This window comes from Ictalurus punctatus, chromosome 27 (genome assembly GCF_001660625.3).
Source record: "Ictalurus punctatus breed USDA103 chromosome 27, Coco_2.0, whole genome shotgun sequence".
In the NCBI taxonomy this organism is placed as follows: domain Eukaryota; kingdom Metazoa; phylum Chordata; class Actinopteri; order Siluriformes; family Ictaluridae; genus Ictalurus; species Ictalurus punctatus.
In genome coordinates this window covers 4781076-4804000 of record NC_030442.2, presented here as the reverse complement: position 1 = coordinate 4804000, position 22925 = coordinate 4781076, and the positions used below count along the sequence as shown (strand labels likewise).

General features: G+C 46.3%; 1 protein-coding gene across 1 annotated transcript in view; it reads left to right on the top strand.

The window, feature by feature from the left end:
- LOC108259480 (low-density lipoprotein receptor-related protein 1B) overlaps positions 1-22925 on the top strand; it is a 217853-nt gene that overhangs the window by 50513 nt on the left and 144415 nt on the right. Inside the window, exons 5-14 of the mRNA XM_053676680.1 lie at positions 1805-1933; positions 5433-5681; positions 12559-12721; positions 13939-14161; positions 14643-14829; positions 15378-15521; positions 16889-17125; positions 17225-17405; positions 20450-20669; positions 21340-21529. Coding sequence (XP_053532655.1) covers positions 1805-1933; positions 5433-5681; positions 12559-12721; positions 13939-14161; positions 14643-14829; positions 15378-15521; positions 16889-17125; positions 17225-17405; positions 20450-20669; positions 21340-21529 — 1923 coding nt within the window. The remainder of the gene's footprint in view (positions 1-1804; positions 1934-5432; positions 5682-12558; positions 12722-13938; positions 14162-14642; positions 14830-15377; positions 15522-16888; positions 17126-17224; positions 17406-20449; positions 20670-21339; positions 21530-22925) is intronic.

Below are 22925 nucleotides of genomic sequence, written 5' to 3'. Positions count from 1 at the left end.
CCCCACCTGTCTCTCTCTTCCACCTGTCTCTCTCTCCCCCCACCTGTCTCTCTCTCCCCCCACCTGTCTCTATCTCCCCCCACCTGTTTCTCTCTCCCACCTGTCTCTATCTCCACCCACCTGTCTCTCTCCCCCCACCTGTCTCTCTCTCCCCCACCTGTCTCTCTCTTCCACCTGTCTCTATCTCCCCCCACCTGTCTCTCTCTCCCACCTGTCTCTATCTCCACCCACCTGTCTCTCTCCCCCCACCTGTCTCTATCTCCACCCACCTGTCTCTCTCTCCCCCCACCTGTCTCTCTCTCCCCCACCTGTCTCTCTCTTCCACCTGTCTCTATCTCCACCCACCTGTCTCTCTCTCCCACCTGTCTCTATCTCCACCCACCTGTCTCTCTCTCCCCCCACCTGTCTCTATCTCCACCCACCTGTCTCTCTCTCCCCCCACCTGTCTCTCTCTCCCTCCAACTGTCTCTCTCTCCCCCCACCTGTCTCTCTCTCCACCCACCTGTCTCTCTCTCCCCCCACATGTCTCTCTCTTCCCCACCTGTCTCTCTCTTCCCCACCTGTCTCTCTCTCCCCCCACCTGTCTCTCTCTCCACCCACCTGTCTCTATCTCCCCCACCTGTCTCTCTCTTCCACCTGTCTCTATCTCCCCCCACCTGTTTCTCTCTCCCACCTGTCTCTATCTCCACCCACCTGTCTCTCTCTCTCCCACCTGTCTCTCTCTCTCTCCCACCTGTCTCTCTCTCCCCCCACCTGTCTCAATCTCCCCAACTGTCTCCCCACCTGTCTCTCCCCCTCACCTCTCCCCCCCACCTGTCTCTCTCACCCCCCATCTGTCTCTCTCTCTCTCCCACCTGTCTCTCTCTCTATCTCTCCTTAATTAATTATTTCTTTCTCTTTCTCCCTCACTCCGCTTCTCTTTCTGTCTCTCATTATTTCTCCCATTATCATGTGATGTTATATTTGCACTCCGCTTCAGACAGCGCAGAACACGGTTAAAGCTTCGAGACAACATCCATAACACATTTGTGGCTTAATCAGGGGAAGTGAGTTGCATGATGGGAACCTGAGATTGTGGAAATGAAATAAATTCTCACCAAGAGGGGGCGCTGAAAAAAAAAAAAGCGCCTAACGACTTTTTGGACAAAGCTTAGCGACCTTCTGTCTTCTGTCGGCAGCTCTGTCCTGCAAGCGCGAGGTGCTGCTTTCCCGCTGCACTCACACCTCTCTGAGTGAGTGTCTTAGAGCCGGAGATTTAACAAATTCACATAACAAAATCATTCTTATGCAGGTGTTTTTAGAAAGTAAGACGGATATAATGTAACATGTTTTACATGTAAAACAGTCCACGTTATCACAGCTTAGTTCTCTTCTTCAAAGTAGTTATAGTGTTCAGGAACATTGTATATCATTCATGTTCCACACCTGTCCGTTATATAGTTTTGTAAAAGTATTTTTGTAAATCATAAAAGTTATGAAAAGTAATTAAAAAAAGTAAAAAAAAAACAACAAAGGCAAAAAAATCTATATCTATCTATTAAAAACAGTTTATTGATTAGGTGTATGTATGTGTATATTTATATATATATATATATATATATATATATATATATATATATATATATATATATATCACTATACCTGGTCTCCTCCAATATGGGGGGGGGGCGGTGCCACATTATATGGAAGGCTTGGGGGGGCTTTAGTTGCAAAAGGTTGAAGCTCTGTTCTTCACTAATAGTGTTTACACCCTTAGAGTGTAGGATGTGAGGTGTGTGTGTGTGTGTTATGTCGTGTGTTTCAGATCGTGATGAGTGTGCGGATTACGGTGTGTGTAGTCAGACGTGCACGAACACTCTGGGCTCGTATCGATGCGAGTGTGTGGACGGTTTCAGTCTCCAGGCAAACAGACGTTCCTGTAAAGCCAAAACCGGTGAGCGCATTCTTCTTCTTCTTCTTCTTCATCATCATCATCATCATCATGTGAGTTTTTAAACCTGAGCTTTAACACTGAACACCGGCATGAAGCTGAGTCAGTTGTTCACCCAGTTTCTGAGACAAAAGGTCTTCATGCTGAGCTCTGCCGTAGCTGTGTCCAGACCCTGACTGGAGCTTTGGAGTCCTCATCTTGTCGTGATTACTGATTAATGATTAGTGACCTGTTTAAGATGCAGCTCCATTTTGAATATGCAAATCTACATTAAAAGTGATTTGCTATATATACACTGCGTATATGTAAAACGCAGCTCACATGCCGTGAAGTCTGAGTGCCAAGGTACCGAGGACGTCTGCAAAGATGGGGGCGTGGTCACTGATAGTGGGCGGAGTTGTCCTGTCTGAATGTGTTCATCTGAAATGCTATTACTGGCGGAAAATCTCCTCAATCGAAGATAAAAAAAAAGTAAAGATCTGATTGACGCAGTCGTGGCTCTCTTTAATTGTGGCGCAAGGACAGTCAGCTTTTTTTATTTAAAAGAAAATAATAATTTATTACAACATCATCATGTGTTTTAAATGATTTAACACTGAGTCACTCTCATCTTGTGCTCTAATTCATTTCAAGTTCACTCCATTTTTGATTTTACCTGTGATTATATATCGTCATGACTCATCATTAACACTTTCTTCATGATGGAAGTACTTTTCTTTAAGTCACTTCTTAAAGTCTTTGAAGGATTAAAAGTTAGGATTAGGTCTCACTTTTGACCGGACCTGATGGATTACACACTAATCATACTGGAATCAGATTCTGATCAAGGAAAATATTCTGTACTCTCCTGCAGAATAGATTTAATAATAACATCGATCCGAAAGTTTACACTGTAGCGAAATTTAAGACGTGATTTGTGTTTATATTGACTGCGGACTGTGGGGACGAGCGTGCTCGACACGCTTACAGTTAACACAAACTGCCAAAAATAAATACACCCGGATTAGTCAGAGTGAAAACTTCAGTAACGGGTGAAACCCAGGCGGTTCATGGCAGAGGAGTGCGTGCGAGTGTCTGCTCTCGAACGGTCCGTTACGCTTAAAATAATTAAAACTGCAGCGTGTGATGGGAAATAAGTCCGATCTTAATGAAGAGTCAATCAACCCTCATTCACGCTGATGAAGACTGACTGTCAGCGCCAGAAATAAATAGCCACTTAATCACGCTCTATATGCATCAAAATCCTCTCGAAAAAATTAGAAATAATTGGCGTACCTTATGTCAACATTGATCGTTCTTCAGTGAAGGAGTTTAAAGCTTCGTGTCACGGCTGCAGCATGTTGATGGAAAACACACTGACGGCTGACGCTCCGCTGCTTATATCCTCATAGATCTGATCCAACACGTCCGTTCTGCTGTAATTATCTACATCACGTCAGTAAAATATCATCAGTTATACCTCATGCGCTCCTAAAATATACACTTTCTCTTTCTTGCTTCATGTCAGTGGTAAAAGTTAGGAGGTAACACGCGGTCATTCGTTGTGCTGAGTTCTGGATGGTGATTGGTCAGAAGGTGCTGATTAATTCTCTACAACAGCAGCTCTGACAGTAGCGCAGGTTTATATCAACGCGCTCGTTCTAATACCTTATCGTTTCTATAGCAACTCCTCAATCGAGAGAGGGACTCGTACGGCGGCGAACGTTTTTAAAAGAACCGTTGAAGAGAAAGGAGATGTTTAAACGTGTATGGAAGGAGTCTCCAGTGTCAGCGCTTTGTAACAGTCAGAGGTAAAGCTGTAACTTGAAGGTTTCTGACAACTTCAGGAGTTTATGCTTACTCCGTAACACGACGGGCCGCATTTATTTATTTATTTATTTTATTTTTCGGGAGTGGGGGGGGGGGGGGATGCTGGTGAGGGAGCAGGAACTAACTCGTGTCACCAACATTAACCAACCAACACTGGAGTGATTATTGACTCCAGCCTATCATTTGATGCTCATGTAGATAATATTACTAGGATCGCCTTCTTTCATCTCCAGAAATATTTCTAAGATAAGAAACATATTGTCACTACATGATGCGGAAATACTAGTTCATGCATTCGTCACCTCTAGATTAGATTACTGTAATGCCTTACTGTCTGGATGTTCCAGTAGGAATATAAATAAGCTCCAGTTAGTCCAGAATGCAGCTGCTAGAGTCCTAACTAGAACTAGAAGATACGACCATATCACACCGATATTATCAATACTGCACTGGCTCCCAGTGAAATCTCACATTAATATAAAATACTTTTATTAGCCTATAAAGCACTAAACGGTCTCACGCCACAATATCTAAGCCACCTTTTGGTTTTCTATGATCCGCCACGCCTACTTAGATCAAAAGATGCAGGCTATCTGACGGTACCTCGAATAGTGAAGGCTACAGCAGGGGGAAGAGCTTTCTCTTATAGAGCTCCACAGTTATGGAACAGTCTTCCTATTAGTGTTCGGGACTCAGACACAGTCTCAGTGTCTAAGTCTAGGCTTAAAACGTATTTGTTTACTCAAGCCTACCCTGACTAGATTCTGTTCTACTACTTCGCAGTCATAATTATCTTTTTTCTCCCTCTCTCCTTTCGCCGAGCCCCACACGAATTTATGGAGATACTAGAGATCCAGATCCTTTCTGCCTCTGGATGGAGCTCAAATCTTCTTTAATTCCAGACTGCTGGGACTACGGCTGCTCTTAACGCCATACAGACTTCATATAAATCCATAATGAACTCTTTCACAATATCTGTTGTTACCCAGATGAGGACGGGTTCCCTTCTGAGTCGGGTTCCTCTCAAGGTTTCTTCATCTTAAAACATCTTAGGGAGTTTTTCCTTGCCACCATCGCCACTCAGTGGCTTGCTCAGTTGGGATAAATTCACACCTTTAATATCTGTACACCGTGTTGATATTTCTGTAAAGCTGCTTTGAGACAATGTCTATTGTAAAAAGCGCTAAACATAGAAAATTAAATTGAATTGAATTTAATTTAATTAAAAGTAACTATAAGTGGATAAAAAGTATGGCGTGTTGTTTAATAAATAAAACATTGTACTAGTTGGCAGTAGTTGCTGTGGTATACGATGAATAAAGCACTTGGAGACGTGCTGTTATGAGAAAAAAAAAATTCCGGGACGTAACAGTACCTCACAGTGATTCACAGTGGATTATTTTAAATACTAAAACAGCACACACACACACACACACACACACACACACACACACACACACACACAATGTGTTAACTGTCCGTTAAACTGTAATGTTTAGTGTAAAAAGCAGATAGGGTTTTTATTTTGATGAATTTATTACAGTTTTAATTAAAATTCCTACAAAGGTACCACAGCTATGTTTTGTGATGATATTGCTGCAGAAGTACACCAACAGCGTTATTGTTGATATTAAATCTTCCAGCCAGATTTCAAGGAACTGTTGGTTGTATTTATTTATTTGTTTATTTTCAGATCCAGGAGATCAGCCACCAATGCTACTGACAGCAAGCGTTAATTCTGTATTGTTAACGCACCTCAACGGATCTTTGGTGTCAAATCTGACGCACACACCCTCAGGTGAAATTCAGACGCTGGACTTTGTTCACGTACACGCAGCCATGTGCTGGATCTCAGCGGGTCAGTTGTGGTGCGCCGAAATGACCAAATTTAATACGGACACGGCAGCGAAACGACAGATACGGATATCGCAGAACCTGCAGAGTAAGTACAGCGTTTAACTGCATTGTGTCCGGGGCGTGTACACTTTATATAGTGCGCTACGTGTTCAGGACGGATGCGTTTGGGGCGTGTACACTTTCTATAGTGCACTACATATTCAGGACAGATGTGTTTGGGGCGTGTACACTTTCTATAGTGCACTACATATTCAGGACGGATGCGTTTGGGGCGTGTACACTTTCTATAGTGCACTACATATTCAGGACGGATGCGTTTGGGGCATGTACACTTTCTATGGTGCGCTACGTGTTCAGGACGGATGCGTTTGGGGTGTGTACACTTTATATAGTGCACTACATATTCAGGACGGATGCGTTTGGGGCGTGTACACTTTATATAGTGCGCTACGTGTTCAAGACGGATGCGTTTGGGGTGTGTACACTTTATATAGTGTGCTACGCGCTCAGGACGGATGCGATTGGGGCGTGTACACTTTATATAGTGCGCTACGTGTTCAAGACGGATGCGTTTGGGGTGTGTACACTTTATATAGTGCGCTACGTGTTCAGGACGGATGCGTTTGGGGCTTGTACACTTTATATAGTGCACTACATATTCAGGACGGATGCGTTTGGGGCGTGTACACTTTCTATAGTTCGCTACACGCTCAGGACGGATGCGTTTGGGGCGTGTACACTTTCTATAGTGCGCTACACGCTCAGGACGGATGCGTTTGGGGCGTGTACATTTTCTATAGTGCGCTACACGTTCAGGACGGATGCATTTGGGGCGTGTACACTTTATATAGTGCGCGACACGCTCAGGACGGATGCGTTTGGGGCGTGTACACTTTCTATAGTGCGCTACGCGCTCAGGACGGATGCGTTTGGGGCGTGTACACTTTCTATAGTGCGCTACGCGCTCAGGACGGATGCGTTTGGGGCGTGTACACTTTCTATAGTGCGCTACGTGTTCAGGACGGATGCGTTTGGTGCGTGTACACTTTATATAGTGCACTACATATTCAGGACGGATGCGTTTGGGGCGTGTACACTTTCTATAGTGCGCTACATGCTCAGGACGGATGCGTTTGGGGCGTGTACACTTTATATAGTGCGCTACATGCTCAGGACGGATGCGTTTGGGGCGTGTACACTTTCTATAGTGCGCTACACGCTCAGGATGGATGTGTTTGGGGCGTGTACACTTTCTGTAGTGCGCTACGTGTTCAGGACGGATGCGTTTGGGGCGTGTACACTTTATATAGTGCACTACGTATTCAGGACGGATGCATATGGGGCGTGTACACTTTCTATAGTGCACTACGCGCTCAGGACGGATGCGTTTGGGGCATGTACACTTTCTATAGTGCGCTACATGCTCAGGACGGATGCGTTTGGGGCGTGTACACTTTCTGTAGTGCGCTACCTGTTCAGGACGGATGCGTTTGGGGCGTGTACACTTTCTATAGTGCGCTACGTGTTCAGGACGGATGCGTTTGGGGCGTGTACACTTTATATAGTGCACTACACGCTCAGGACGGATGCGTTTGGGGCGTGTACACTTTCTATAGTGCGCTACACGCTCAGGACGGATGCGTTTGGGGCGTGTACATTTTCTATAGTGCGCTACACGTTCAGGACGGATGCATTTGGGGCGTGTACACTTTATATAGTGCGCTACACGCTCAGGACGGATGCGTTTGGGGCGTGTACACTTTCTATAGTGCGCTACGCGCTCAGGACGGATGCGTTTGGGGCGTGTACACTTTCTATAGTGCGCTACACGCTCAGGACGGATGCGTTTGGGGCGTGTACATTTTCTATAGTGCGCTACACGTTCAGGACGGATGCATTTGGGGCGTGTACACTTTATATAGTGCGCGACACGCTCAGGACGGATGCGTTTGGGGCGTGTACACTTTCTATAGTGCGCTACGCGCTCAGGACGGATGCGTTTGGGGCGTGTACACTTTCTATAGTGCGCTACGCGCTCAGGACGGATGCGTTTGGGGCGTGTACACTTTCTATAGTGCGCTACGTGTTCAGGACGGATGCGTTTGGTGCGTGTACACTTTATATAGTGCACTACATATTCAGGACGGATGCGTTTGGGGCGTGTACACTTTCTATAGTGCGCTACATGCTCAGGACGGATGCGTTTGGGGCGTGTACACTTTCTGTAGTGCGCTACGTGTTCAGGACGGATGCGTTTGGGGCGTGTACACTTTATATAGTGCACTACGTATTCAGGACGGATGCATATGGGGCGTGTACACTTTCTATAGTGCACTACGCGCTCAGGACGGATGCGTTTGGGGCATGTACACTTTCTATAGTGCGCTACATGCTCAGGACGGATGCGTTTGGGGCGTGTACACTTTCTGTAGTGCGCTACCTGTTCAGGACGGATGCGTTTGGGGCGTGTACACTTTCTATAGTGCGCTACGTGTTCAGGACGGATGCGTTTGGGGCGTGTACACTTTATATAGTGCACTACACGCTCAGGACGGATGCGTTTGGGGCGTGTACACTTTCTATAGTGCGCTACACGCTCAGGACGGATGCGTTTGGGGCGTGTACATTTTCTATAGTGCGCTACACGTTCAGGACGGATGCATTTGGGGCGTGTACACTTTATATAGTGCGCTACACGCTCAGGACGGATGCGTTTGGGGCGTGTACACTTTCTATAGTGCGCTACGCGCTCAGGACGGATGCGTTTGGGGCGTGTACACTTTCTATAGTGCGCTACGCGCTCAGGACGGATGCGTTTGGGGCGTGTACACTTTCTATAGTGCGCTACGTGTTCAGGACGGATGCATTTGGTGCGTGTACACTTTATATAGTGCACTACATATTCAGGACGGATGCGTTTGGGGCGTGTACACTTTATATAGTGCACTACATATTCAGGACGGATGCGTTTGGGGCGTGTACACTTTCTATAGTGCGCTACATGCTCAGGACGGATGCGTTTGGGGCGTGTACACTTTCTGTAGTGCGCTACGTGTTCAGGACGGATGCGTTTGGGGCGTGTACACTTTATATAGTGCACTACGTATTCAGGACGGATGCATATGGGGCGCGTACACTTTCTATAGTGCACTACGCGCTCAGGACGGATGCGTTTGGGGCGTGTACACTTTCTATAGTGCGCTACGCACTCAGGACGGATGCGTTTGGGGCGTGTACACTTTCTATAGTGCGCTGCGTGTTCAGGACGGATGCGTTTGGGGCGTGTACACTTTATATAGTGCACTACATATTCAGGACGGATGCATTTGGGGCATGTACACTTTCTATAGTGCGCTACATGCTCAGGACGGATGCGTTTGGGGCGTGTACACTTTCTGTAGTGCGCTACCTGTTCAGGACGGATGCGTTTGGGGCGTGTACACTTTATATAGTGCACTACGTATTCAGGACGGATGCATTTGGGGCGTGTACACTTTCTATAGTGCGCTACGCGCTCAGGACGGATGCGTTTGGGGCGTGTACACTTTCTATAGTGCGCTACGCGCTCAGGACGGATGCGTTTGGGGCATGTACACTTTCTATAGTGCACTACATATTCAGGACAGATGCGTTTGGGGCGTGTACACTTTATATAGTGCGCTACGTGTTCAAGACGGATGCGTTTGGGGTGTGTACACTTTATATAGTGCGCTACGTGTTCAGGACGGATGCATTTGGGGCGTGTACACTTTCTGTAGTGCGCTACGCGCTCAGGACGGATGCGTTTGGGGTGTGTACACTTTCTATAGTGCGCTACACGCTCAGGACGGATGCGTTTGGGGCGTGTACACTTTATATAGTGCGCTACGTGTTCAGGACGGATGCGTTTGGGGCGTGTACACTTTATATAGTGCGCTACACGCTCAGGATGGATGCGTTTGGGGTGTGTACACTTTCTATAGTGCGCTACGTGTTCAGGACGGATGCGTTTGGGGCGTGTACACTTTATATAGTGCACTACATATTCAGGACGGATGCGTTTGGGGCGTGTACACTTTCTATAGTGCGCTACATATTCAGGACGGATGCGTTTGGGGCGTGTACACTTTATATAGTGCGCTACGTGTTCAGGACGGATGCGTTTGGGGCGTGTACACTTTATATAGTGCGCTACACGCTCAGGATGGATGCGTTTGGGGTGTGTACACTTTCTATAGTGCGCTACGTGTTCAGGACGGATGCGTTTGGGGCGTGTACACTTTATATAGTGCGCTACACGCTCAGGATGGATGTGTTTGGGGTGTGTACACTTTCTATAGTGCGCTACGTGTTCAGGACGGATGCGTTTGGGGCGTGTACACTTTATATAGTGCGCTACACGCTCAGGACGGATGCGTTTGGGGCGTGTACACTTTCTATAGTGCGCTACGCGCTCAGGACGGATGCGTTTGGGGCGTGTACACTTTCTATAGTGCGCTACGCGCTCAGGACGGATGCGTTTGGGGCGTGTACACTTTCTATAGTGCGCTACGTGTTCAGGACGGATGCATTTGGTGCGTGTACACTTTATATAGTGCACTACATATTCAGGACGGATGCGTTTGGGGCGTGTACACTTTATATAGTGCACTACATATTCAGGACGGATGCGTTTGGGGCGTGTACACTTTCTATAGTGCGCTACATGCTCAGGACGGATGCGTTTGGGGCGTGTACACTTTATATAGTGCGCTACGTGTTCAAGACGGATGCGTTTGGGGTGTGTACACTTTATATAGTGCGCTACGTGTTCAGGACGGATGCATTTGGGGCGTGTACACTTTCTGTAGTGCGCTACGCGCTCAGGACGGATGCGTTTGGGGTGTGTACACTTTCTATAGTGCGCTACACGCTCAGGACGGATGCGTTTGGGGCGTGTACACTTTATATAGTGCGCTACGTGTTCAGGACGGATGCGTTTGGGGCGTGTACACTTTATATAGTGCGCTACACGCTCAGGATGGATGCGTTTGGGGTGTGTACACTTTATATAGTGCACTACATATTCAGGACGGATGCGTTTGGGGCGTGTACACTTTATATAGTGCGCTACGTGTTCAGGACGGATGCGTTTGGGGCGTGTACACTTTCTATAGTGCGCTACGTGTTCAGGACGGATGCGTTTGGGGCGTGTACACTTTATATAGTGCACTACATATTCAGGACGGATGCGTTTGGGGCGTGTACACTTTCTATAGTGCGCTACATATTCAGGACGGATGCGTTTGGGGCGTGTACACTTTATATAGTGCGCTACGTGTTCAGGACGGATGCGTTTGGGGCGTGTACACTTTATATAGTGCGCTACACGCTCAGGATGGATGCGTTTGGGGTGTGTACACTTTCTATAGTGCGCTACGTGTTCAGGACGGATGCGTTTGGGGCGTGTACACTTTCTATAGTGCGCTACACGCTCAGGATGGATGTGTTTGGGGTGTGTACACTTTCTATAGTGCGCTACGTGTTCAGGACGGATGCGTTTGGGGCGTGTACACTTTCTATAGTGCGCTACGTGTTCAGGACGGATGCGTTTGGGGCGTGTACACTTTCTATAGTGCGCTACGTGTTCAGGACGGATGCGTTTGGGGCGTGTACACTTTATATAGTGCGCTACGCGCTCAGGACGGATGCGTTTGGGGCGTGTACACTTTCTATAGTGCGCTACACGCTCAGGACGGATGCGTTTGGGGCGTGTACACTTTCTATAGTGCGCTACATGCTCAGGACGGATGCGTTTGGGGTGTGTACACTTTATATAGTGCGCTACGTGTTCAGGACGGATGCGTTTGGGATTCAGCCACGGCTTCTGATTATTTCGACTCGTTTTAAGTGTAAAACGTTCTTGTTAAACGTGTTAGAAGACCAGTAGAAGAAATCCTCCATGTAGCGTTGTAAAAGTTAAATATGTGCGATTTTATTTATTTATTTAGATTTTTCGGCACCCGCTTTTGCTTTGTGAAGTGTTTAATCTGGTGTTAATTAGTCAGCTTTAATGTCGAGTGGTTAAGTCAAATCTAATTAACAGCCCAATCACACGAGGACGGAGCAGGTGCGTTAACTCAGCTGGAGAAGTTCATCATGGAGGATTTCACTCACTGATGGACTGTAGTGTAAACAGTGAGGGATCTTTCACCTTTATTCACTAAAGTGTCCTGAAATCATCCTGATGAGGAACTGTAATCGTCCCAAAGCAACAAAATCTTACCCTTATTATTATTGTTATTATTATTATTATCATCATCATCATCATCATCAGACTGAAGGATTGTTGACTGTCGGTCACAATCCCAGCTCTAGTGTGTAACCTGACGCTGATGTTCTCATAATAACGGGCTGACGGGAAGAGTTCTATACCTCTGTTCTGTCACTCATGTTTTTATTATTTAAAATGATAACACAGTGTGAAACCTAATATAATGCTGATTAAATTCTCTTACACTGTACACTTATGTACCGTAAGACTATTCGAGGCACAGCAAAAAAAACACTAATAAAACCTTAAATAAATCCTAAGGTGGTGGTTGTTTTGCATCTGGAACCTGAAGCTGAAGCATACACGTGTTTAGTGTCTCTGTCAGGCTTGTTCAAGTCGCTAACTGGATGCAAAAAAATAAAAAATATAAAATCTGTGCATTCGTCTTAAACCTCATGTATATTTTGGATAGAGATTCAAGGTTTGCGATATGATCAAGGTGAATCTGAGCTGTGTGAAGTGAGGTGGGAATTTTCTACACAGAACAGCTTGTGCAAACTTTCCAATCGTTAATTTCCCTCCGATGCCGAGTGGAATCTTAAATCAGCTCTGCGCACCGGTCCGAAAAGTTGCGCAATGCCCTTGTCCTTCATAAATATGCATTCGTTCTCTAAAGCGTGTCCTTCTCCCTCTCTTCTCCCCCCCTCCCTCTTTCCTTGACCTCCTTGAGATGTGGAACATATGGCCATCGACTGGCTCACCGGAAACTTCTACTTTGTGGATCGAGTGAGCGACCGGATATTTGCGTGCGGCGAGAAAGCGGACGTGTGTGTGACGATAATTGAGCTGGACATCCACAACCCCAGAGGAATCGCACTGGACCCAATAACAGGGTAGGTTTCTGGGGTGTTTTTAATGGGGTGTTTTAAAGTAGTCTAGTCATTTAGTCTACAACACACTATACATCACTGTGTGAGTGCTCCTGGAGCTGCTCCTGAAAATACCGTAAGAAATCGCATTTCTGCTTAACATTTATAAAACACTGGCTTTATACGTTTACAAATCAGCACCAGTGGAGGCGCTACAGGACAGGTAATTGTTCGGGGCCATGAGTTTTGCCGAGGGCCCCCTGACGGCCGACACTAAGGACATGAAAAGGTCAAATCTCAAAGTGCAGAACTCCTTCGTACCCTGCATTGTGTAATGTACAACCCTACACCGGGAGGAACCCCCTCCCCTCCTAAAGGGGAAAGGACGTGCATCTGACCTGCATGAGGAAAGTTAAATTTTAATCGTCAATCTCTTTAAAAAGAAGAGGAAAAGAGGAAGTAGAATTGTGGTATACAGTGGAGGTAATTATCTCTAGCTTGAGTATGATGACTCTGTACTCAGGCATAAATCACTGTAACGCTAGCCCAGCATCTATTTGGCAGGCAGCTAGCTAGCTAGGAGCCGACGCTCCGTTTTGGAGCGTGTAACGTCACATATTTAGCCTACGCCATGCAACGATGGTTTATCCGAGTGGGAAGTTGATCTAGTGCTGCATCTGGCGTGCAGAGTGTAGTGCTGACACTCTCGTCCTGATCTGGGTAACATGTCCGTGGTGGTTACTGAGCAGAAGGTCGGGGTTCAGCCCCAGCAGTGCCATGTATAGTACGGAGGCAGAAATAAAAAAAACCTTTTTTTCAGAATCGGTAATGAACTCCTTGTGTCCTGAAAGTTATATCGCCCCCATTTACAAGCAGCTCGGCTCATTCGCCTGGAGTAAGAGCGCTAATGTAGTCCTCTCAGCAAGCTCATAAACTCATCCTAAAGTCTACTAATGACCTTGCTGCTCCTCACGCTAAACTATCAAACTCCTCAATCTCTTACATTTAGTCCAAGGCCATGTTTATTATGCATTATACTGGGAAAATAAAAATGAAATAATAACGCTGACCTCCAAGTCCTGGAAAAAAATAATGCTCGGATATCACTTCAGCAAAGTTCAACATTTACTTGAGGATGAGCACAGTGCATTGTGGGTATTCCATCCTCTTGTTAGGTGAATGGTTTGGACGGGCACGTTTGCGTTTGGCGTGGTGACTGACTTTCCTCTCTCCTTCCTCAGGAAGCTGTTCTTTTCCGATTACGGAAACGTGGCCAAGCTGGAGCGCTGCCATCTGGACGGGTCCAAGCGAAGCCGGATCGTCGAAAGCGGGACCGAGCAGCCCACTGCGCTGACCCTTGACCTCGTTAAGAAGCTGGTTTACTGGGCTGACGTCTACCTGGATTTTATTGCGGTTGTGGATTATGAGGGTAGAAACAGACACACCATCATTAGGGGAAATTCCGTGAGTAAAAAAATTTATAATAATAATAATAATAAAGAGAGAAGAATGACTCATCATGGAGTGCAGTGTGTGTGTGTGTGTGTGTGTGTGTGTTCACATTGTATATAAATATAAGAAATAAAAATGCAGAGTTAAATATATTTGCGTGCTAAATGCTACTTCAGGTAAATGTTTGACACGTCAGATCTTTGATGATGTTTCGAGATGCATCGCATCGTCCCAGAAGGAGAAACACACACTCCTGCTCACACTCCTGCTCTAGCGCGCTGATTGACGTCTGGACTGAAAGTTGTGTGATATGCGCTGTGATACGTTTTTTCTTTTTAAAGCGCTGCTTTCCTGAGGGATTTACAGCGACTTGTTCTTGCTGAATCTCTCTAGCTGTACTCGTGATTAAGCTGAGAAGTGTGAGAGGTGTGACGACCACCCAGCGAGAGCGTTCTTCTCCTCTCCCTGTCTCTCTCTCTCGCCGTCTCTCCAGGTGTCACACCTTCACGGATTAGCGCTCTTTGAAGACTTCCTGTTTGCGGCGTGTTCTGAGCCCTCCAGAGGAAGTGTGGTGGACGTGTTGAGGATAAACCGCTTTAACGGCAGCGACACACACACGCTCATCACGCTTCAGAGTCTGAAAGGAGTGAGAGTTTATCACAAACTCGCTCAACCCACAGGTAAACACCTGATTTTATAAATAGACCTTCCTCAAACAGGAGCGCATCACGTTTCACCCAAACCAGCAGAAATCCTCTCCCCGGCACTCGCGCTCTTCTCTCAGGACGAGCGCCATTTTAAAACTCTGATCTTTGGCCCAAATATGACCGCCTCTCCCGGCACATCAAACAGACTATTTATTTGTAATAATTTCAAAATGTTATTCATCCTTGTTTGTTCTTGATTTTAATACGAAATATTTATAAGTTATGACGTACTTTTATGACGGATTTGTTTTTGTCTTTTGGCCCATGCATAACCCAATATTGTACTTAGTATGGTTTTACCCAACCCAACCCCCCCCCAACACACACACACACACACACACACACACACACACTCAAGAGTATTTTTAATATTTGTAATGCTGCATAACCTTTGATTCCTAAGGCAACACGGTATATAAGTGTATAATGATTACTGTTTTGTGTGTGTGTGTGTGTGTGTGCGTGTGAGAGAGAAAGAGACTCAAACAGCATCCTGGTTACTTTTCCTTCTCTCTCGTCAGTGAAAACACACGCGTGTGAGACGGATCAACACGGCAGAAGAGGAGGATGTGCACACGTGTGTCTCCTGGGAGACGGCTATAAATCACGTGTGTGTCGCTGTCGCACTGGATACCTGCTCATGGACGACACCACGTCCTGCAGAAGTAAGTGTGTGTGTCTGTACATGTGCCCACACACACACACACGCACACACACACACGTTACAGAGTGATATCTTTATCTTCTACTCTCCTCCTCTTTTTCTTTCCCTCTCTAGATTTCTCCATCTCTCTCTCTCTCTCTCTCTCTTGCTCGCTCACATTCTCCTGTCTGTGCCCCTCTCTGTCGTATGCATATTACTTACACACACACACACACACGATCTGCCTCCTGTCACATTCATCGCTGCCTGCTGAAGTGTAACACACACACACACACACACACACACACACACACACACACAGTTCTCCATGTTGTCCTACTTCAGTTATTCGTTTCGTACACACACACAGAGCATGGTTTCGCAACTTTACCCATCTCACACACACACACACACACACACACACGTGATGTTGTGCAGTTACGAGCAGAAAGATGGATCTGATTAAACTCTGAATCAGCTGAATTTGTTCTGCCTGTAATCACACTGATGTAATTAGCTCGAGACGCTGTTTTTGTAACGGGCTTAAATTTGCAGCGCTGACTAGAAAATAGAGGAACGATTAAGTTAATTAATTAACCGTCTGGGGTCTGAGGGTGTTCCCTTCCGAAGGGAACTCAACATTGTGTGAGCTCCACGCTGTGGGCCGCTCCCTCGCGCGTGACCGGTATCTGAAGCGTGTGTAACATCACGCCTATTTATAGACCTGCCGTTTTTATATCACGCATCGTGCTTCGTTGCCACGTCACCTGTGACCCGTGCCGTCAGCCTCATTATGTTCAGCGAGACAGCATGTCGGTCTTTTGTGTAACGGTCTTTTTTTTTTATATGTGTCTAGGTGTTCTGTTTGAAAGTAGACATTTCGAGCTTTCTTTCGACATGTGTGTCATGATTGTGTGATAAGTATTCGCTGAGTTTCAGTTCATCTATGTGACGTGTTTCGGAAAGATTCTCGCGGAGACAGACAGAGCTGAAAGCGCACCCAGTTTTCCTTTATTTTACAAAAGCATGAGGTTTTGCTGTTATTGTGAGTTTACACCAATGAAAATAGACCCGTTATAGTTTCTAATGATGTCTTACACTTATCTGTATGGTCAAGAATGGCGGAGTATCGTAACTGGGTGTAAGATGTAACTGGGTTAAAAAACATGGTCTCCAAAGCGGTAAACTTTGACCTTGTAGGATGGACACACACACACACACACACACACACACAGAGTCTCACAAACCTCCTGTTTTCAGAACTTACAACTTGTATGTATGTATGTGTGTGTGTGTGTGTGTGTGTGTAATATATCTGAGAATATATCCTGTAAAGGATCTCCGTGATGATTGGTCAGTTTGTTTACTCGTGGTTACGCTGCTCCTCAGAGGCGCAGGACGAGCCGTTTGTGATGTACAGTAAAGGTCGTCCCGGGGTTATCCGCAGTTTCGGGATTGACGGGAGGTCACGTGACGAGCGGATGATTCAGATCGAAGGATTGGCGAGCCCACGCGTCCTGGACTTCCACGCTGCACATGACTACGTGTACTTCGCCGACTCGACCGACTTCCTGATAGGACGACAGAAACTGGACGGGACCGGACGGGAAACGGTCATTAAAGATGGTGAGCTAATTATTATTATTATTTTTAAAAGGCTTAAAGTGAGATGAAAAATGTATTACTCTGCTTAGATACGATAAAAAGATCACGCTCCTCGTGTAGGTGTGTATCGTGTAGAGGGGATGTCTGTGGACTGGCTGGGTAATAATCTGTACTGGACGAGTTTTGGACACAGGAAGTCCATCAGCGTGATGTGTGTGGAGCGAGGGATGGAGAGCAGGAGAACTCTGCTGGATGGAGGGATGTTTCACCCCAGAGTCATCGCCCTCGACCCCATCGGAGGGTAAAATCAATACGTATAATACTTTTATTTTAAACCCGTATACAGTAACAACAGAATACACACTATCACTGAAACCCATTGTTCTTCTCTCTCTCTCTCTCTCTCTCTCTCTCTCTCTCTCTCTCTCTCTCTCTCTTTCTTCTCTATTCCTGGTGTATAAAACATCGTCCGTGTCATACAGTGAGTGTATAATATTTTCACTCTGACTCTCGGGCTGTGACGCACTGCAGCCAGACAATCGGTGGCTTTTCATCCACAGGGGAAATTTACAATTTACACCGTCGTCCTCTCAATTCATTAAGGACGACTTTTTTTCCCTGCTTAAGGACAAAGTGAGTCTGATTCTCTGTCTGCTGGTGGCTGACTTAAAACAAAAAACAAAAACAAAGAAAAAAAAACTTCAGGTCTTGGACAAAAGCAGCAAAAATCAGAAATATTTCATATTCCGAGGGAGATGGAGAGAGAGAGAGGTGGAGAGAGAGGGAGACAGGTCAGAGATCGGGAGAGAGACATGGAGTGAGTGATCGTGTGTGTGTGAGAGAGAGAGTGGGAGAGAAACAGGAGGGGAGAGATGGAGAGAAACTGAAAGTGAGAGAGAGACGAATTGTGGAGGTGGGCTAAGACCGGGAGATTGAGAGAGGCAGAGACAGAGAGAGACAGACAGATGGGGAGAGAGCGATGAAGAGAGAGAGGGAGGGGGAAGACAGAAGAGTTGCACTGAAGGACAAATCTTTCCGGCTGTTCTTCTCTAAACACTTTCTTTCACACACCATTGTTTCAATGATTGATCCATCATCCATCGATTTGAATGTGAAGGTTTGTTTACCAAGCAGTGTGCACACACACACACACACACACACACACACACACACACACACACACACCCATAACACTTAGCTGGAGAAAAACTACTTCAGAAAGAAACCCAGAAACCCAACACCCCCCCCCCCCCCCCTTTAGTAAAGTATAATTATTAACTAATTATATTATCAGTAACTAACTGACTGTTTAAAGCTGCTGTAACACACATCATAACAGGAGCTCACCTCTCTCGTGGACGTTCCACAGCAGTAACTCACTATAAATAGATTTTTTAAAATGTCGCAGGAAACATTACAGTCATTGTCAAACTGAATAAAGACCCGAATAACAGTGTTTATTCAGATTCTGATCATATGTTAATACGAACACTACGCTAATGTGTTTATTAATAAGTTCTGCATTCCTGTAATGCTCTGTTGGCAATACGGTACATGTATATGGCCGTGCCGATAAAGCTGGCTGAATTGAGTCGACAGATAGAGCGAGACAGACGGAGAGCGAGACGGACGAAGGGAGAGAAGGACGAAGAGGGAGACGGGGAGATGGACGGAGGGAGACAGATGGACGGCGACGGACTGAGATGGAGAGATGGATGGAGGGAGGGAGACAGAGAGAGGGACAGAGAGACAGACGGAGGGAGACAGATGGAGGGAGGCGGAGACAGGGAGAGCGACGGACGGAGAGACAGATGGAGGGAGACAGACAGAGAGAGGGACAGAGACGGAGAGAGGGACAGAGAGACAGATGGAGGGAGACGGAGACAGGGAGAGCGACGGACGGAGAGACAGATGCAGGGAGACGGACGGAGACAGATGGGGGGAGACAAATGGAAGGAGACAGAGACAGATAGACGGAGAGAGGGACAGGGACGGAGAGACAGACGGAGACGGAGAGACAGATGGAGGGAGACAGATGGAGAGAGACGGAGACAGACGGAGAGAGAGACAGATGGAGAGACACAGAGAGAGAGACGGGGAGAGAGAGACAGATGGAGAGAGACAGAGAGACGGGGAGAGAGACAGATGGAGAGACACAGAGAGAGAGACGGGGAGAGAGAGACAGATGGAGAGAGACAGAGAGACGGGGAGAGAGACGGAAGTACATTAATTCTGTAAATTGCTGCAGTGGCACTCTCACTCTCAACTGCTCTGCTTAAAAGGTTTAAAATGTTTAATGTCAGAGATCTGCTAACTATACACACACACACACACACACACACTGATTACACTGTGTGTGTGTGTGTGTGTGTGTGTGTGTGTGGAGTGAAATGGTAGTGTATGTATTTATTTTGTGCTGATGGAGTGCATAGGGTGTGAAATATCTGAAATAACACTGTGCTTTAAAAGTGATGTATAATAAATACAGACCAGTTTGTGTTGCTGTGACAGACGCACTGTTTAAGCAGAGGTTTAGCTTTTAAGTGTGTGTGTGTGTGTGTGTGTGTGTGTGTGTGTGTTAGTGAGAGTGAAAGTTAGAAGGTTCTCCACTCCTCAGGTGTCTTGATATTGAGCGACCCTACCTGACATTCCCATCCTTTTTCCGCCCTCCTTCATCCCTTCATCTCTGGGTGTCTCCGTGTCACTTCCTGTCTGAGGCAGTGTGTTAAGATGATGGATCAGTGGTTCTGACTTCATGTCCTTTCTCTTCTCATCTTCTGCTGTTTGACAGCAGGAGCTGTCACTCAGAGGGATGCAGTGGGTCCATATGGAGAGAGAGAGAGAGAGAGAGAGAGAGAGAGAGAGAGGGAGGGGCAGATAGAGAGGGTTTTGTACACTCGTCACACACTCTGAAATGATCAGCTCTATGTAAGGAATAAAAAAAAGAAAAAATAAGACAGAGTGAACTGAGAAATGGTTGTTTCTTTCTTTTATTAGTGATCCTCTGTTTAACTGAACAAAGCTGAGATTTGAATTAGCTGACATTAAAGAGGTTTTTATTTTGATATATTTTTATTTTGATATATGTATATATAGTAAGATGCACGTAGATGTATATAGACCTGTTATGGTAGTCCAACATCTGGAGTGTTAATGTAGTGTCATGATGATGATGTTAGAGGTATGATAAAATTAATCTCCTATACTCCTAGCCAATCAGAAGCGAGTATTTCCCATGGCTGTGGTATAAAGCTAATACGCTGTATAACTGATTATCGCTTCACACTCACACAGTACGTGTGTTTATCATTAATCCGAGATAAAACGGTCTTGTTTTGTGCGTAGCTGGATGTACTGGACAGACTGGGAGGAGGACGAGATGAACGACAGCAGAGGGAGGATCGAGAAAGCGTGGATGGACGGGTCTCACCGGCAGGTTTTCGTCTCCTCGGACGTCCTTTGGCCGAACGGTTTGACTCTCGATCGCTCCACGGAGACGGTGTACTGGTGTGACGCGTTTCACCGCCGCATCGAGAAGATCCACTTTAACGGCACCGTCAGGACCGTGAGTTTATTTCTTTAGGACCCTGTGACTCGTCCGTTCTCTTCAGGTCAAGCGGCCCGGTAGAGAAATATTCCACTAAAATCGGAACGATGGGGGAATCAGTATCGCAGAGTGTTTCAACAATTTTTTTCATTTTCATTCATGTGTTAAAAATAATAAAAAAGACAAAGACGTTAAGTTGAGTCACTCACCAGGTCAAAAAACAAACAAACAGCTTTAATTACACACACTAAAGGATTCGATCAATAAAACAATCAGCTAAAACAGTCACAGATTAAAAGGCATTGATTTATAAATATGCATTTAAATCCACTTGAAGACACAAGCTGGCGGTGCTTTATGGCGCGCGGTCAATAAAACAAATACTTTTCGTTCTTTTTTTAATAAAAACTTCATATCCGATGTCTCACTTATTCGGTTTCCGTGACTTTATGCCCAATCGTAAAAGCATCCTGGAACATGATTTGAAGAGCAAAGAACGTTGTGTCATGCCGTCTCGTCTCGCCTCGCCTCGCCTCGCCTCACCTCACCTTGCCTCGGATTATTTAAATATTTTTATAAAACCGGCCGGTCTGGAGCGTGTAAATCCTCCCTTATTGTTTGTATTGCTGTTATCACTGTGTGCTGTGACTCTGCCCTAGATGGACTGTAATCTCCCCTGCTCTGTAAGGTGCTGTATTCGGGAAAAGATCTGGATCACCCGTTCGGAATCTCGCACTACGGCGGTTACGTTTTCTGGTTGGATTACGTGAACGCCTCGATCTTCCGGCTAGACGTTACATCCGGTACCGCCTCGTGGTTGAGGCAGGAAACGCCGCCTCTGTTCGGACTCCAGGTTTACGATCCGCAGAAACAGAAAGGTACAGAACACGTAAATAGATTTAATGACTGTTTAATTCTTTTATTTACGTCGTACAGTGCAGACTTGTACAGTACGTTATACTTACTACACACTCCATTATACAGTCTCTCTCTCTCGCTGTCTGTCTCTCTGTCTGTTCAGTCAGTAAGAACACACTCAACACACACTCAACACACACAGTACTGCACTTTTATTAGTCATTATTAATGGAGTCTGCTTGGAGAAGTGGACCTCGCTGTAATAAAACCGATGGCGCGGAAGTCTGAGTGCGTGACCAGGAAGTGAATTTACATCCGATTTTCGGTGTGAACTCAAATTAACAAGGCAGAAATCGTGTGTGTGTGTGTGTGTGTGTGTGTGTGTGTGTGTGTGTGTGTAGGTGGTGCCCTAATTGGATTGTCTTGTATGTTTTGTTAGGGTCCAGGTCTGAACTTTAAGCAGAAGCCCTGGAGTGTGTGCTTCCTCAGCCAGAGTCTCTGATGATTATTAACCTTAACTTTTCCTCTGCCAAGCACTTTATCTTCCTCCCTGCTCTTTATTTATTCTCACAGTAATAACTCTGCAGCTTCAGGCTTCAATTTAGGGGGAAATGCAGCAAATGCATTTATTTGATCATTTATGCTGATGTGGTGTGTGTGTGTGTGTGTGTGTGTGTGTGTGTGTGTGTGTGTGTGTGTGTGTGTGAATTAAATATAGACTCAACTTTTAGAGGTGAAACTCTATGATAAAGTGTATCAGCGCAACTCAGTGCTGCTTCTACACTGTACACGGGAGTGTGTGTGTGTGTGTGTGTGTGTGTGTGTGTGTGTGTGAAAGAGTGCAATGGCTCTTAATAATATGCTAAAGTGGGTTAGTGTGTGTTAGACTGAGTCAGAGTGTGTTAGGCTTAGTCAAGGCTTGTTAGACTGAGTCAGGGCATGTTAGGCCGAGTCAGAGCGTGTTTGGCCGAGTCAAGGCGTGTTAGATTGAGTCAAGGCGAGTTAGGCCGAGTCAGGGCGTGTTTGGCCGAGTCAGGGCGTGTTTGGCCGAGTCAGGGCGTGTTAGATTGAGTCCGGGCTTGTTAGGCCGAGTCAGGGCGTGTTAGGCCGAGTCAAGGCATGTTTAGGCCGAGTCAAGATGTGTTTAGGCCGAGTCAGGGCGTGTTAGGCCGAGTCAGGGCGTGTTAGGCCGAGTCAGGGCGTGTTAGGCTGAGAAAGGGCGTGTTAGGCCGAGTCAGTGCGTGTTAGGCCGAGTCAGGGCGTGTTAGGCCGAGTCAGCGCGTGTTAGGCCGAGTCAGGGCGTGTTAGGCCGTGTCAGGGCGTGTTAGGCCGAGTCAGTGCGTGTTAGGCCGAGTCAGGGCGTGTTAGGCCGAGTCAGGGCGTGTTAGGCCGAGTCAGGGCGTGTTAGGCCGTGTC